Raw genomic sequence first — 12,867 nt, 5'->3', positions numbered from 1 at the left:
TGAGACTCCCTACAGCAGAAGCATAAGGGACCGCCTTCATCTTTTCTATCTCATCAGTCATTTCTGGGGACTGATCTTTTGACAGAGAGATTCCATGTCTAAAAGGGAGAAAGCCTTTCTTGGAATCTTGCATGCTAAACCTGGTGAGAATAGTATCAATATAAAGTGCTTGGGATAAGCCTAATATCCTTCGCTTGCGATCTCGCATAAGCTTGATCCCAATGATATGTTCCACTTGTCCCAAGTCTTTCATATCAAAACACGAGGACAACCTTTCCTTTACTGGATTCAACATGTTCACATTATTTCCTATGAGCAAAATATCATCCACGTACAAAACCAAAAATGTAACTTTATCTCCATCCCACTTCTTATAGACACAAGACTCATTTTCACATTGATCAAAATCGAAGATTTTAATCAATGTGTCAAAACAAGTATTCCATGCTCTAGAAGCTTATTTCAATCCATAAATGGATTTCTTTAATTTACACAACATGTGCTCATTGCCACTTTTTATGAAACCAACTGGTTGTGCCATATAGATGCACTCATCAAGACTTCCATTAAGAAAAGTTGTCTTGACATCCATTTGCCAAATCTCATAATTGTAATGAGTAACAATGTATAAGAGAATCCTAATGGATTTAAGCATGGCTACTGGCGAAAAAGTTTCCTCATAATCGATCCCTTCTTTTTGAGTAAACCCTTTTGCACCAAGCCCAGCTTTAAAAGTTTGAACTTTTCCATACACTCCTCTTTTTTTCTTATAGATCAATCTACAACCAATGGGTTTGACTCCAGTAGGTGATTCTACAAGATCCCAGACTTGATTAGAGTACATGAACTCCATTTTAGATTTTATAACAGCAACCCATTTATCAGCGTCTGTATCTTGTAGTGCTTCGTCGTAATTAAGAGATTCTGTATTAGGCTCTCTAGGGATTCTATCATAAGATTCTCCCAAGAGCGCAAACCAGAGAGGTTTTTTAATAATTCTCCTACTACGACTAGTCACTACAGGTGCAGTCTGATTTTGTTGTTGAATCACAATATCATTTTCTGGAGCTGAAGCCTCAATGTTATCCTCCACACCTTGCGGTGCTGGGATATCATTAACTTCTTTCTGGAGTGTAGGCTATAGAACAACTTCAGGTTGCCCAACATTACTCCCAATACTTTGGGGTAGTGAGATGTCAGGCAATTGCTCTTGTGCATTCTGCTGCCTATTGACATTTGTCCCACTACGATAATGCAGTGGTATGTCAATACTGGCTTCCGGGATATGTTCCAGAGATGAGTCATTAGTTACTCCATTACTAAATTCCTGTAAAACTAGTTTACTTCTAGGAATATGGTTCATTAAATAGTCCTCTTCTAAAAATCTGGCATTTGTCGTAACAATTACCTTTTTTTCTTTGGAAGAATAAAATAAACCGCATTTAGTTCCTTTTGGATATCTAATAAAAATATATATTTCTGTCCTCGATTTCAATTTATCCGCTTTCCCTTTCAGCACATGTGCTGGACAACCCCAAACCCGAATGTACCGTAAACTTGGCTTGCGTCCAGTCCACAATTCTGCTGGAGTTGAAGGTACTGACTTTGAAGAAACCAAATTTAGAATGTAATTTGCTGTTTCTAAAGCATATCCCCAAAAGGAAGAAGGCAAATCGGAATAACTTAACATTGATCTAACCATTTCCATAAGGGTTCTATTTCTTTTTTCTGCCACACCATTTTATTGTGGTGTTCCTGGAGCAGATAATTGAGATGTAATTCCACAATCTGATAAGTGTTTAATGAATTACGCAGAAAGGTATTCACCACCATGATCAGATCACAATGTTTTGATATATTTATCATGTCGTTTCTCCGTTTCCGTCTTAAATTCTTTGAATTTATCAAAGCATTCAGACTTACGATATAACAGATAAATGTATCCATATTTTGAGTAATCATCTGTAAAAGTCACAAAATACTCGAAACTACCTCTTGCTTGTATATTCATAGGGCCACACAAATCAGAGTGAATTAATTCTAAGTTTCTAACTTATCGCTGGCTCTATTTCCTTTTGAGGGAAAATGTCTCTTGGTCATTTAACCTTCTAAAACAGGATTTGCATGTTGGCAGTGCCTCCACTTTCAATGAACTCAAAGGTCCATCATAGACCAATCTCGAAATCCTATTTAGATTTATATGACCTAGACGTAAGTGCCATAAATAAGTTTGGCTTAATTCAGAAATACGTTTTCTTTTATGTGGTAGATTAATGTTATTTAATTCTTTTGGTTGTTGTAGCACATGGGGAGATATATCAAGAATAAAAAGGTCATGTACTTTAGCAGCAGTGTAGATAAAACGTTTATTAAACTTAATAACAATAGAATTATTAGCAAAATAAATATTATAACTAGCATCCATTATTTTCGAAACCGAAATCAAATTTCTTCTAATAGAAGGTACATAGAGAACATCTTTCAAAACTAAAATTCTATCACTACTGAACGAAACTCTAATATCGCCTAATGCTAAAGCTGGTGCTGGCTTGCCATTGGCTTGAAAATCGCAAACTTCATTCTCACTTAGTCGTCGCATTTCCTGAACCCTCTGACAAGTAGTGCAAATATGATTAGTGGCTCCTGAATCTACACACAAAAATATAGTAGAGACAACCGCTAAACAAGTTTCAATGACATTTAAATTTGAATTACCTTGCTTATTCAACTTTTCCAGATAGACAGGGCATTGCTTTTTGTGATGCCCAGGTTGCTTGCAGTGATAGCACTTTCCTTTGGGCTTTTTTACACCAGCCGCACCTCCAGGTGCCAAAACCTTTTGAGCCTTCTTCTTTTTCTTACCGCCTTTCGACTTAGAAACCAAAGCTTTTTCAACATTCAGTGCCACAATTGGAGCTTGTTGTTTGATGATAGATTTGCCGTTTGCAGCTCATTCAATAATTTCGCCAGTGACAAATCCATTTTGTTCATATTATAGTTCAAGCGAAATTGTTGAAAACTGTCAGGCAGAGTCTGCAGGACCATCTCAACTTGAGATTCCTTATCAATCACAGCTCCAAGGACCTTCAGTTCATTCAGAAGACCCATCATATTCAGAACATGGTCCCTGACCGATGATCATTCAGCCATCTTGGTGTTCAAAAGGGCTTTCATGGATGTCTGCTTAGCCGCACGATTTTTCTCACCGAACTTCTCTTTGAGACTTTCGAGCATGTCATAAGCAGAGCCCATAGACTGATGCTGATGTTGCAAAATATTCGCATAGAGGCAAGAATGTAACATCGTGCCATCTCATCAGCCTTGACCCATTTGTCATAGACTTTAACCTGATCATCAATAGTATCTTCATAAGGTTTTTCTGGGCACTCCTCATTGATTACATATTTGTAACCTTCAGCAGTTAGGACAATATCAAGGTTCCTTTTTCAATCAACATAACTCGGTCCTTCTAACTTGTTTTGGTACAAAATTGAGGTAAGTGGGTTGAATGAAGACATGGTTAGTCTGAGAGATATTCACATTAAATAGATCATTAGTTATGTATTTAGAATAATTAAATTCAAAATAGCAAATTACACATATAACCATGCTCATTTAACAGTTAGATTCGTTAGGGAAACTTAACTATTCATGCAAAATATATGAGTTATGTAAGACATTTACTCCATATATTAAAACAGGACCAACTCAGATGGAGAGTAACTGTTAATTTAAGATATGTAAATATCACTTTTATAAGCTCTAGTTTTCATTGAATCAACATGTAACTTAGTTGGAGAGTTAATACAAATAATCAAATAACTAGAGGCAAAACTACAGTAATCATCTATAATGAACTTATTCGATGTGGAAGAAGACCTATGTCAACATATAAATTCATTATGTTACTGTAAAACATAATTGGAAACCATGGGAATTGAAACATACCATCACTGTTTTCTTTTTTTTTTAAAAATTAATAAGAAAATAGAAAAATGGCCAAAAACCCATCTAAACGACCCCGAATGCCCAAAAAACGATGTACATCATGAGCAAAGCTGATGAGTATTGCTCACTGGGTCGTTTCTGATGAATCTACCAAATTTGAGGTCAATCAAAGTTCGACAGAATTTCAGAATTCCAAATTCATGACCTATTAGTAGAATTCTATTTTTGGCATTTTTTAGGGTTTTGATTATTTTGACTCGTTCAAATCACATAATATACTTATGTATGTTAATTCATGATTTCAAAACTCAAAATAATATTATTATTACAGTGTTATATAAAAAAAAATATTTTTGAACAAAATTATAAAAAACAGAATGTTTTTCACCCGTTCAAAACGCCACTGTTCATAATTCCGTATAATCCATAATTTCAGAACTAATAGAATTCAAAACAACCACGTTTTTATCAAAACAACACTATGATTATGGACAAAAATACAACTAAACAGATTGTCATTAAATGTAACACCAATGTTTATGCATATGTATATTAATTCATAATTTCAGAATTAAAATACTAATAAAAAATAATCACGTTTTTTTACATAGAATAATTATACCAAACATGTATCATTAAACAACACGTTTTAATATTACTCTATTCATGTTGTATTACATTATCTAGTTAGATATAAGACGGCGTCTCATACCAATTATTATAACATGCGTAGCGGAAGCAAGCATACAATTCAGGCATCAAATACATGTAAACTAGATAATGATACAATTACGAGATTAGAAACCACTAACCTCTTGAAATCGTTGCACATGTCCTCCACAGAGCAAGAATCCAGGGCTGCGGTCTTCTGCTATGGTCTTAGTAAGACCTTGGACCAAATTGCTTTGAGTGGGAAAGAACAATACAACTCTAAAAGTGAGTTATTTGGTAAAAAATATCTTCCTTATGTAGACTCGTTTTTCAGTCAAAAAGGGCTCCAAAAACATGTAGGATTCTGCTTGTGCAAGTAGAATCCTACTCTAACTCTACCGAATAACTTTTCTCCCAAGTCACTTTTTACCCAAATTAGTCCACGTTTTTACTAGGTATAGCAGGGACCACAAAAATAATAAGAGGCTACTAATTATAGTATTAATTCAAAATTTTGCATGAATTAATTCCTACTATAATTAATTACAGTTTATTCCACTAAAAACTACAATTGAACTCCTCAATATGAATTTTGAAAATTCACTAACACTTATTTTAACTCCCAATGTTAAGATCTCAAATACCAATCAATTAAATTAAATTACTAACAATTTAATTTAATCAACTAATTAAATTCTTTATAATTCTGCTTAAACTATTTCATGTGACGGATACAAAATCCACCGACCGGGTTTTCACATGAAAACTTATAAGCTTACATAAAGGGGTATTATCAAACTCAAAAACGAATCATGGATTCTATCAACTAATTATTATTTCACAAATGTTATTCGTTATTGTCCAATCTATTAGGCATACACTAACTTTGAATAGAATTGTACCTTTTGATAAATCAAAACAATAAACAAATCATATTGATCATAATAATTATATCAAGATTAGGAGTATAAGCTCATTCAATGAATTAGAGAAAATATTTTATATATATTCAGTACAAAAATATCTTTTCTCTACTTGATCTGTTCAATATACACTAAGTATACTAGCACAAGAAGTCAGAGTAAAATCACACCCATAATCAAGACAAATTATACTATAATCTTGTGCTACAATCATCAAGATATTTTGTCCAATAATATATTTGATTGTGAACATAGTTTATTAATTATGAGAACCGACAATTTAATCTTCTGTGCATGAGCTAAGACTCCATACACTAAATTGTCTACTACATAACTAAAGGACACATATGTAACAAATGATCTATTTAAAATAACATTTTATTGAATTGAATAAATTAAATAAATAATTATTTCATAAATAATAAAACACAATACTATGTCTAAACCGCATGGTTAATAGTATATCCCAACAATAATTAAGATCATATATATTCACATTACTACAACTAGCCCTAATTCAATTCTAAGTACCGTGAGAATACATGTGTCCCTTAGTGGTCGTTTGGTAGGATGCATTAGAGAAAACAATGCATGCATTAGTTTTTGATATTATTAATCCCTTGTTTGGTATACTTTTTCAATCTATGTATTACTAATGCAAGTATTAGTTATACAACCTATTTGGTATTATACTATATATAACTAATACATAATAACCTATTTGGTATTGTATTAGCAATACCAAGGCTATTAATGCATGCATTAGCATAGTTAAAGATAAAATTATCCTTAAAGTCACTTAAAGCTAAAGAATATGGAGGGCATTTTTGTAAATAATTAATTTCTTTAAAAATTATACAATTGTATTTTAATTTTTAATATACCACACCAAACGGTGCAGAACAAATAATTCCATATTATTCATAAGGAATATGAAGTATCAATATCAAACACGAAGACTATAAAGGGCAACCCACTGTTCGGTCTGATTCTACGGCTCGAATCCTTGACCTATAGGTCATTTTACCGTTGGTCCAAGACTCCCTCCTGAACACAAAGACTATGTACATAGAAAATAACGAAAACTCACTGATCATGTCAACTCACAGAGTTAATATAGGATTATGGAAGACGAGAAACACTTACACACAGCATTGGATCAGGCGGTGCAAAGCAACCAAAATGAGAAAAAATACAACCCTAGTGACGATATTGGTGGAGAAGATGATGTAAAGTGAAGTGATCCTTGTGCCAACGAAGAACAACTATACCTTAATAATGCCAAAAATAACACAAGAATGTTTCGGTGATAACAAGGACAGAGTAAAGAGAAGAATTCAAACAGATAAAGAGAGCGAGAGAGACGTGAAGAGCAGCACAAAACAGTTGGAAATAACGACATGACTTTTGTCTTTACTAGTAGTTAATTTTCCATCTTCCTAAATTTTGTCTTTTTTTTCATAGTGTAACAATTGACTCTGCCACCCCAGTAAAATCTTTGTAAATGATTTAAGCATATTGCTGCCGTCGGATTAAGTTTGGTAAACCTCAATTTTTTTCATTGATGGACTCAGTAACTGGACAGCAAAATTACTAAAGTACAATTATATCAAGACACCGTCATTATATGAATGTTACTTAGACACTGTTCTTTCTCACCTACTCTGAAAATGTTTGGCTTTGGGCAAACGGTTTTTCCTAAAAGGCGTCACACCATTAACAGTACCCTACAATCTCTCCCTCGAACTAAGTTACACGTGGTGTATCACCTTGATCCAAAGGTTTTCCCCTCGAACTAAGTTCATGGAACCATTGGCTTTGATACCAGTATGTTAGGCTGATCCAGTTCGATGATACTCTTAATATGGCATAATATTGTCCGCTTTGGGCCAAGTCCGCATGGTTTTTCCCAGAGTATTCCCTCAATCTACCAACGTGGGACTGTTGTTCGCACATGCAACGGAAAGCGAGTAATTCTTAGAAGAGAGCAGAGGTAGTCCCACAAGTAGAAAACAAAGGTAGGAAAAGGAAAAGGAGAAGTGGGATCAACTAGAAACTGCTTTCTATTCAATTTCCCTTATGTGATAAATATTTTTATGATATATATACCTATCTGAGCTAACATCTGTTTCAAGATTGAAATTTTGAATCAAATCTGGAATATCATTTGAGGCCAAATTTATTCCATGGAGGTGAGTGCTGGTCTAGTTGCTGGTTCTCACTACAGGAATGAAATAGTTGTTATTCGTCGTGATGGTGAATTTTCTGTAAGTTGTTTACTTGACCAAGTAATTTCTATAGTTCTTGTTGCAGTATTAGGAATGCAATTAAGGTTAATCATGTTGAGTTATTGTCATCAGGCACCATTGCAGCAGCTGAGTAGTCAAATTTGCAAAATATGTGATGATGAAGTTGGGTTTACAATAGATGGAGAGCCCTTTGTAGCTTGCAATGATTGTGCTTTTCCAGTTTGTAGAACTTGTTATGATTATGAGCGCCGAGAAGGTAGCCAAGTCTGTCCTCAGTGCAAAACACGTTTCAAACGTCTAAAAGGTAATGATAGATCATTTATTTTCTGTGAAATGTTCAGCTATTTAGTTACTCCTATATTTCTGATTCGTGAACTCTTTATAGGCTGTCCTAGAGTACACGGCGATGAGGAAGAAGATGACATTGATGATGTTGAAAATGAGTTCAATTTTGAAAGTGATCACATGAAACATGATTTTCAGTGCTATGGTTTTGAGCACTTTGAGCTAGACATGCCTTCTCATGAGTCAAGAAACCAACTTTCACAAGTTCCTTTGCTAACCGGTGGTCAAATGGTAAAAACACTATTACCTCATTCACAAATTATTTTAAAAACTAATCCATATGCATTATCATCTCAATATACTTATGAACAAGACTAAGATAATGTAGGCACATCGTGTTGCAGGTAGATAATGATATCGACCCAGAAAAACATGCGTTAGTACCACTGGGATCAGCAGCGTTCGGTGGAAAAAGGGTACTTGCCCTTTCCTCCCGGTATACCAACACTAGAGGTGATACTCTATAATAAGACATTGAATCCAAAATCAGAATATCAATCTGCATGGATGTGAACTCTTGAAATTAGTCTCTGCAGTGCAACCAAGATCTCTGGATCCTTCAAAGGACTTAGCTGCTTACGGGTATGGGAGTATAGCTTGGAAGGAGAGGATGGAAATCTGGAAACAAAAGCAAGAGAAGCTACAGATGGCAAAAGATTGTGGTGACAAAGGCGGGGATGATGATGAAGATGAAGATGAACTTGACTTATCAGTGTAAGCTCTGCAGAAGCCATCACCTCTGTCTTAGTTTATGTCTGAAGATCATCAGATAAAGAGTTAAACATAGGCATTACCAGCTTTTGATAAATATGGCAGCAGCTAACAACTATTTAATATGTTTGTGAAAATGCTGCTGCTATATCAATGTATTTGTTGTGACAGATAGAGATCCAAGCACTTATATAAGATTGTAAATTTGCTAATCTTCGCATTATTTTTTGCAAGATTAGGTTGAATGAAGCAAGACAGCCATTATCAAGGAAAATGCCAGTTCCATCAAACCAAATCAACCCGTATAGAATGATCATCATGATTCGGCTTGTTGTTCTTGGCTTTTTCTTTCATTATAGGGTCTCCCATCCTGTAAATGATGCTTATGGATTGTGGCTAGTTTCTGTAATCTGTGAAATTTGGTTTGCTATGTCATGGATCCTTGATCAATTCCCTAAGTGGTTTCCCATTGGCAGAAAGACTTACCTTGACCGATTGTCCCTCAGGTCAGCATTATCCAATTTTTCCTCCGAGTTCACATTCTTTTTGCTAATAGCTAAGCTAAGTCATGTACAGACATATCTTTCCCCTGAAAATTAGTAGAATTTTGTCTTTCAGATATGAAAAGGAAGGCCAGCCTTCTCAACTTTCTGCAGTGGATGTATTTGTGAGTACAGTAGATCCACTGAAAGAACCACCTCTGGTCACTGCAAACACGGTTTTGTCCATTCTGGCGGTGGACTACCCCGTCGATAATGTGTCATGCTATGTATCAGATGATGGTGCTTCTATGTTGACCTTTGAAGCATTATCAGAAACAGCTGAATTTGCAAAGAAATGGATTCCTTTCTGCAAGAAATTTAATATTGAGCCTCGGGCTCCTGAGTCGTATTTTTCTCAGAAAATGGATTATCTCCAAGGCAAGGTTTTGACTTCATTTATAAAAGTGCGACGCGCAATGAAGGTAAAATAATCATGAGTCCCCAATCTTGTTCCATGGTTTTAAACTAAAAGTTACTGTCTTTGGTTTTCGGTTGGTGTTTATTTTGAATTGAGTTTTCCGGATGTTGCAGAGAGATTATGAGGAATTTAAAGTACGGATAAATGCTATGGTTGCTAAGGCGCAAAAGGTTCCCGAGGATGGGTGGACAATGCAGGATGGGACTCCTTGGCCAGGGAATTATGTTAGAGATCATCCCGGCATGATTCAGGTGCTTAAATTTGGATTTATTATATAATGTTGGTTATTTTACTTAACCTCTTTCTTGTTCAATCTAGCTGTAGTAATTTCTTCTTATGTGTATCATTTACAGGTCTTCCTTGGCCAAAATGGTGGACTGGATACAGATGGAAATGAATTACCTCGACTAGTATATGTATCCAGAGAGAAAAGACCTGGATTCAACCATCACAAGAAGGCTGGTGCAATGAATTCTCTGGTTTGTATTGCATAAAGACTTATTTTTGCGGTATCTTCTGCCACTCTATAGTCAATACACTATGTTTCTGTTAATGACCTTAAAAGCTTTTTTACAGGTCAGGGTGTCTGCTGTGCTCACTAATGCTCCTTATTTGTTGAATTTGGATTGCGATCACTATATTAACAACAGCAAAGCCATTAAGGAAGCTATGTGTTTCATGATGGATCCATCGCTTGGAAAAAGAGTTTGCTATGTTCAGTTCCCTCAGAGGTTTGATGGCGTTGACAAGAATGATAGATATGCTAATAGGAACACAGTGTTCTTTGATGTAAGTGCAAGCTTATTACAATCACAAACTACATATCTGTTCAAACATTTCTTCGTACTGGAGTAACCATATAATTGCTTTTACATGAATCAGATTAACATGAAAGGATTGGATGGAATTCAAGGACCCATATATGTTGGAACTGGATGTGTGTTCAGACGCCAGGCGCTTTATGGACTTGATGCACCCAAGCAGAAGAAAGCTCCAATGAGGACATGCAATTGCTGGTTAAAGTGGTGCTGCTGCAAAAGCTGTTGCTCCGGAAGGAAAAAGAAAAGTAAGAAGCCTAATTTGGAGGTGAAGCCTCTTATAAATGACGTAGACTCCCTCGCATTAGTGGTCTCTCAAGAGGACACACAAGGTAAAGTCACATTTCTGATATCCTTCTACATGCTATGCTGATACCATTTAACTGATATCCTTCCAATTGTTTTATTTCAAATGTGGCTTGAGCAGGTGATTATCGAGCTTCCATCTCCGGTCACAAGTTAGAAATGAAATTTGGGCAATCTCCAGTTTTTGTTGCATCAACACTGCGAGAAAATGGTGGGACTCTTAAAAGTGCTAGTCCAGCTTCCCTGGTAAAAGAGGCCATTCATGTAATAAGCTGTTGTTATGAAGATAAAACAGAATGGGGAAAAGAGGTAATTCAGATCCATCTCTTCAAGTTTCTTGCTGTCTACAAGTATCAAACTACTGTCAAATGTACTAATCTTTCTACCCAACTGCTTTGAAAATGCAGATTGGCTGGATATATGGTTCAGTCACAGAGGATATATTAACAGGCTTCAAAATGCATTGTCACGGTTGGAGATCCATATATTGCATGCCTACAAGGCCTGCATTTAAAGGATCAGCACCGATCAATTTATCAGATCGTCTCCACCAGGTCCTTCGATGGGCTCTTGGTTCTATTGAAATCTTTCTCAGCAGGCATTGCCCTCTCTGGTATGGATATGGTGGTGGTCTCAATTGGCTCGAACGTTTCTCATACATAAACGCCACCATTTATCCGTTCACGTCTCTTCCCTTAGTCGCTTATTGCACTCTACCTGCTGTATGTTTGCTTACAGGAAAATTCATTACACCTGAGGTACAAAATCTTTTAACCATAAAAAAGACTTCCTATTATATACATGATCAAGCTGCACTAAAGTACACTTGATCAAGAAAGATATCTAATTCTGTTTTTCTTGCTCAATCTTGCAGCTTAACAATGCTGCTAGCTTGTGGTTTTTGTCACTTTTCATTTGCATATTTGCAACTAGTATTCTTGAAATGAGATGGAGTGGAGTAGGGATAGATGAATGGTGGAGGAATGAACAATTTTGGGTGATCGGAGGCGTTTCAGCACATCTATTCGCTGTGTTCCAAGGTTTACTAAAAGTATTAGCCGGGGTGGATACAAACTTCACAGTAACATCAAAAGGCGGAGATGATGAAGAATTCTCAGAGCTTTATGCATTCAAATGGACAACACTTCTCATTCCACCAACCACATTGCTAATAATAAACATTATAGGAGTTGTTGCTGGCATTTCCAATGCTATAAACAATGGGTATAAGTCATGGGGGGCTTTATTTGGGAAGCTGTTTTTTGCTTTTTGGGTGATTGTTCATCTCTATCCATTCTTGAAAGGACTTTTAGGTAGACAGAATAGAACTCCTACAATCATCATTGTCTGGTCAATATTAGTTGCTTCCATATTTTCACTTTTGTGGGTAAGGATTGATCCATTTTTGGCAAAATCTGATGGTCCAATTCTTGAAGAGTGTGGATTGGATTGTAACTAGTATGGAAACTCAAGTTCAAACTCATAAATAGAAGAAGATAAACACCTTACAGATTCTTGTTCTCTCTTTCCTCATCTTTTGGCAATCTGGTTTCAGAAAACAGACAAAAACATGTGTATATATATTTGTTTTGGCCTTCTCTAATTACAAAATATTTGTGTTCTTTGGGATTCTGGGGAGTGTATTCTCTTCTGTCTCCTTAACTTTTTGTACCATCAAATTGAGCTATATATATCACTAGAACTCCTGCAAATGATCTTTTGCACAAAACATAATGAAAACATGACTTGATCTGCTACTACAGGTTAACCATTTATCGAGTGAACATAGCAGATAAAGCAAATTTTATTCTGTGTTACAATATAGTTTAGTTTTTGAACTCAAACATCAGTCTGAAATCTGAATCTTCATGTATCTTATTATGTAAGTATTAGAATATCCTACTAGCAAACGAGGACTTATATTAAACTAGATAATATGCAATATCCTTCCTTAGG

At 35.6% G+C, this 12,867-nt stretch overlaps 1 protein-coding gene across 2 annotated transcripts; it reads left to right on the top strand.

Annotated features, from left to right (window-relative positions):
• The first annotated feature begins 6,617 nt into the window (after nt 1-6,617).
• Nucleotides 6,618-12,425, top strand: LOC104110188 (probable cellulose synthase A catalytic subunit 3 [UDP-forming]). Of its 2 annotated transcripts, none has more exons than XM_009619635.4 (14): nt 6,618-7,789; nt 7,883-8,075; nt 8,157-8,347; nt 8,461-8,569; nt 8,653-8,830; nt 9,067-9,333; nt 9,446-9,791; nt 9,901-10,038; nt 10,141-10,266; nt 10,364-10,576; nt 10,670-10,937; nt 11,033-11,220; nt 11,319-11,669; nt 11,786-12,425. In XM_009619635.4, exons 1-14 carry the CDS (start codon nt 7,709-7,711, stop codon nt 12,368-12,370), a joined length of 3,234 nt encoding a protein of 1,077 aa, XP_009617930.1. In that variant the 5' UTR covers nt 6,618-7,708; the 3' UTR covers nt 12,371-12,425. The 2 variants fall into 2 exon arrangements, with proteins under 2 accessions (XP_009617930.1, XP_009617929.1); XM_009619634.4 differs by having other exon boundaries at nt 8,644-8,830.
• The last annotated feature ends 442 nt before the right edge of the window (nt 12,426-12,867 follow it).

The sequence above is a fragment of the Nicotiana tomentosiformis genome, chromosome 4, assembly GCF_000390325.3.
Source record: "Nicotiana tomentosiformis chromosome 4, ASM39032v3, whole genome shotgun sequence".
Classification (NCBI taxonomy): Eukaryota; Viridiplantae; Streptophyta; class Magnoliopsida; order Solanales; family Solanaceae; genus Nicotiana; species Nicotiana tomentosiformis.
The sequence above is the reverse complement of the archived record's forward strand: the minus strand, read 5'-3'. Positions and strand labels throughout refer to the sequence as shown.

Bases quoted from the DNA above. Each gene is read 5' to 3' on its own strand.
- LOC104110188 (XM_009619634.4), top strand. From the start codon at position 7,709: ATGGAGGTGAGTGCTGGTCTAGTTGCTGGTTCTCACTACAGGAATGAA. The intron at 9,334-9,445 runs GTCAGCATTATC...TTTGTCTTTCAG, and splicing joins CTTGACCGATTGTCCCTCAG to ATATGAAAAGGAAGGCCAGC. The intron at 11,670-11,785 runs GTACAAAATCTT...TCAATCTTGCAG, and splicing joins GAAAATTCATTACACCTGAG to CTTAACAATGCTGCTAGCTT.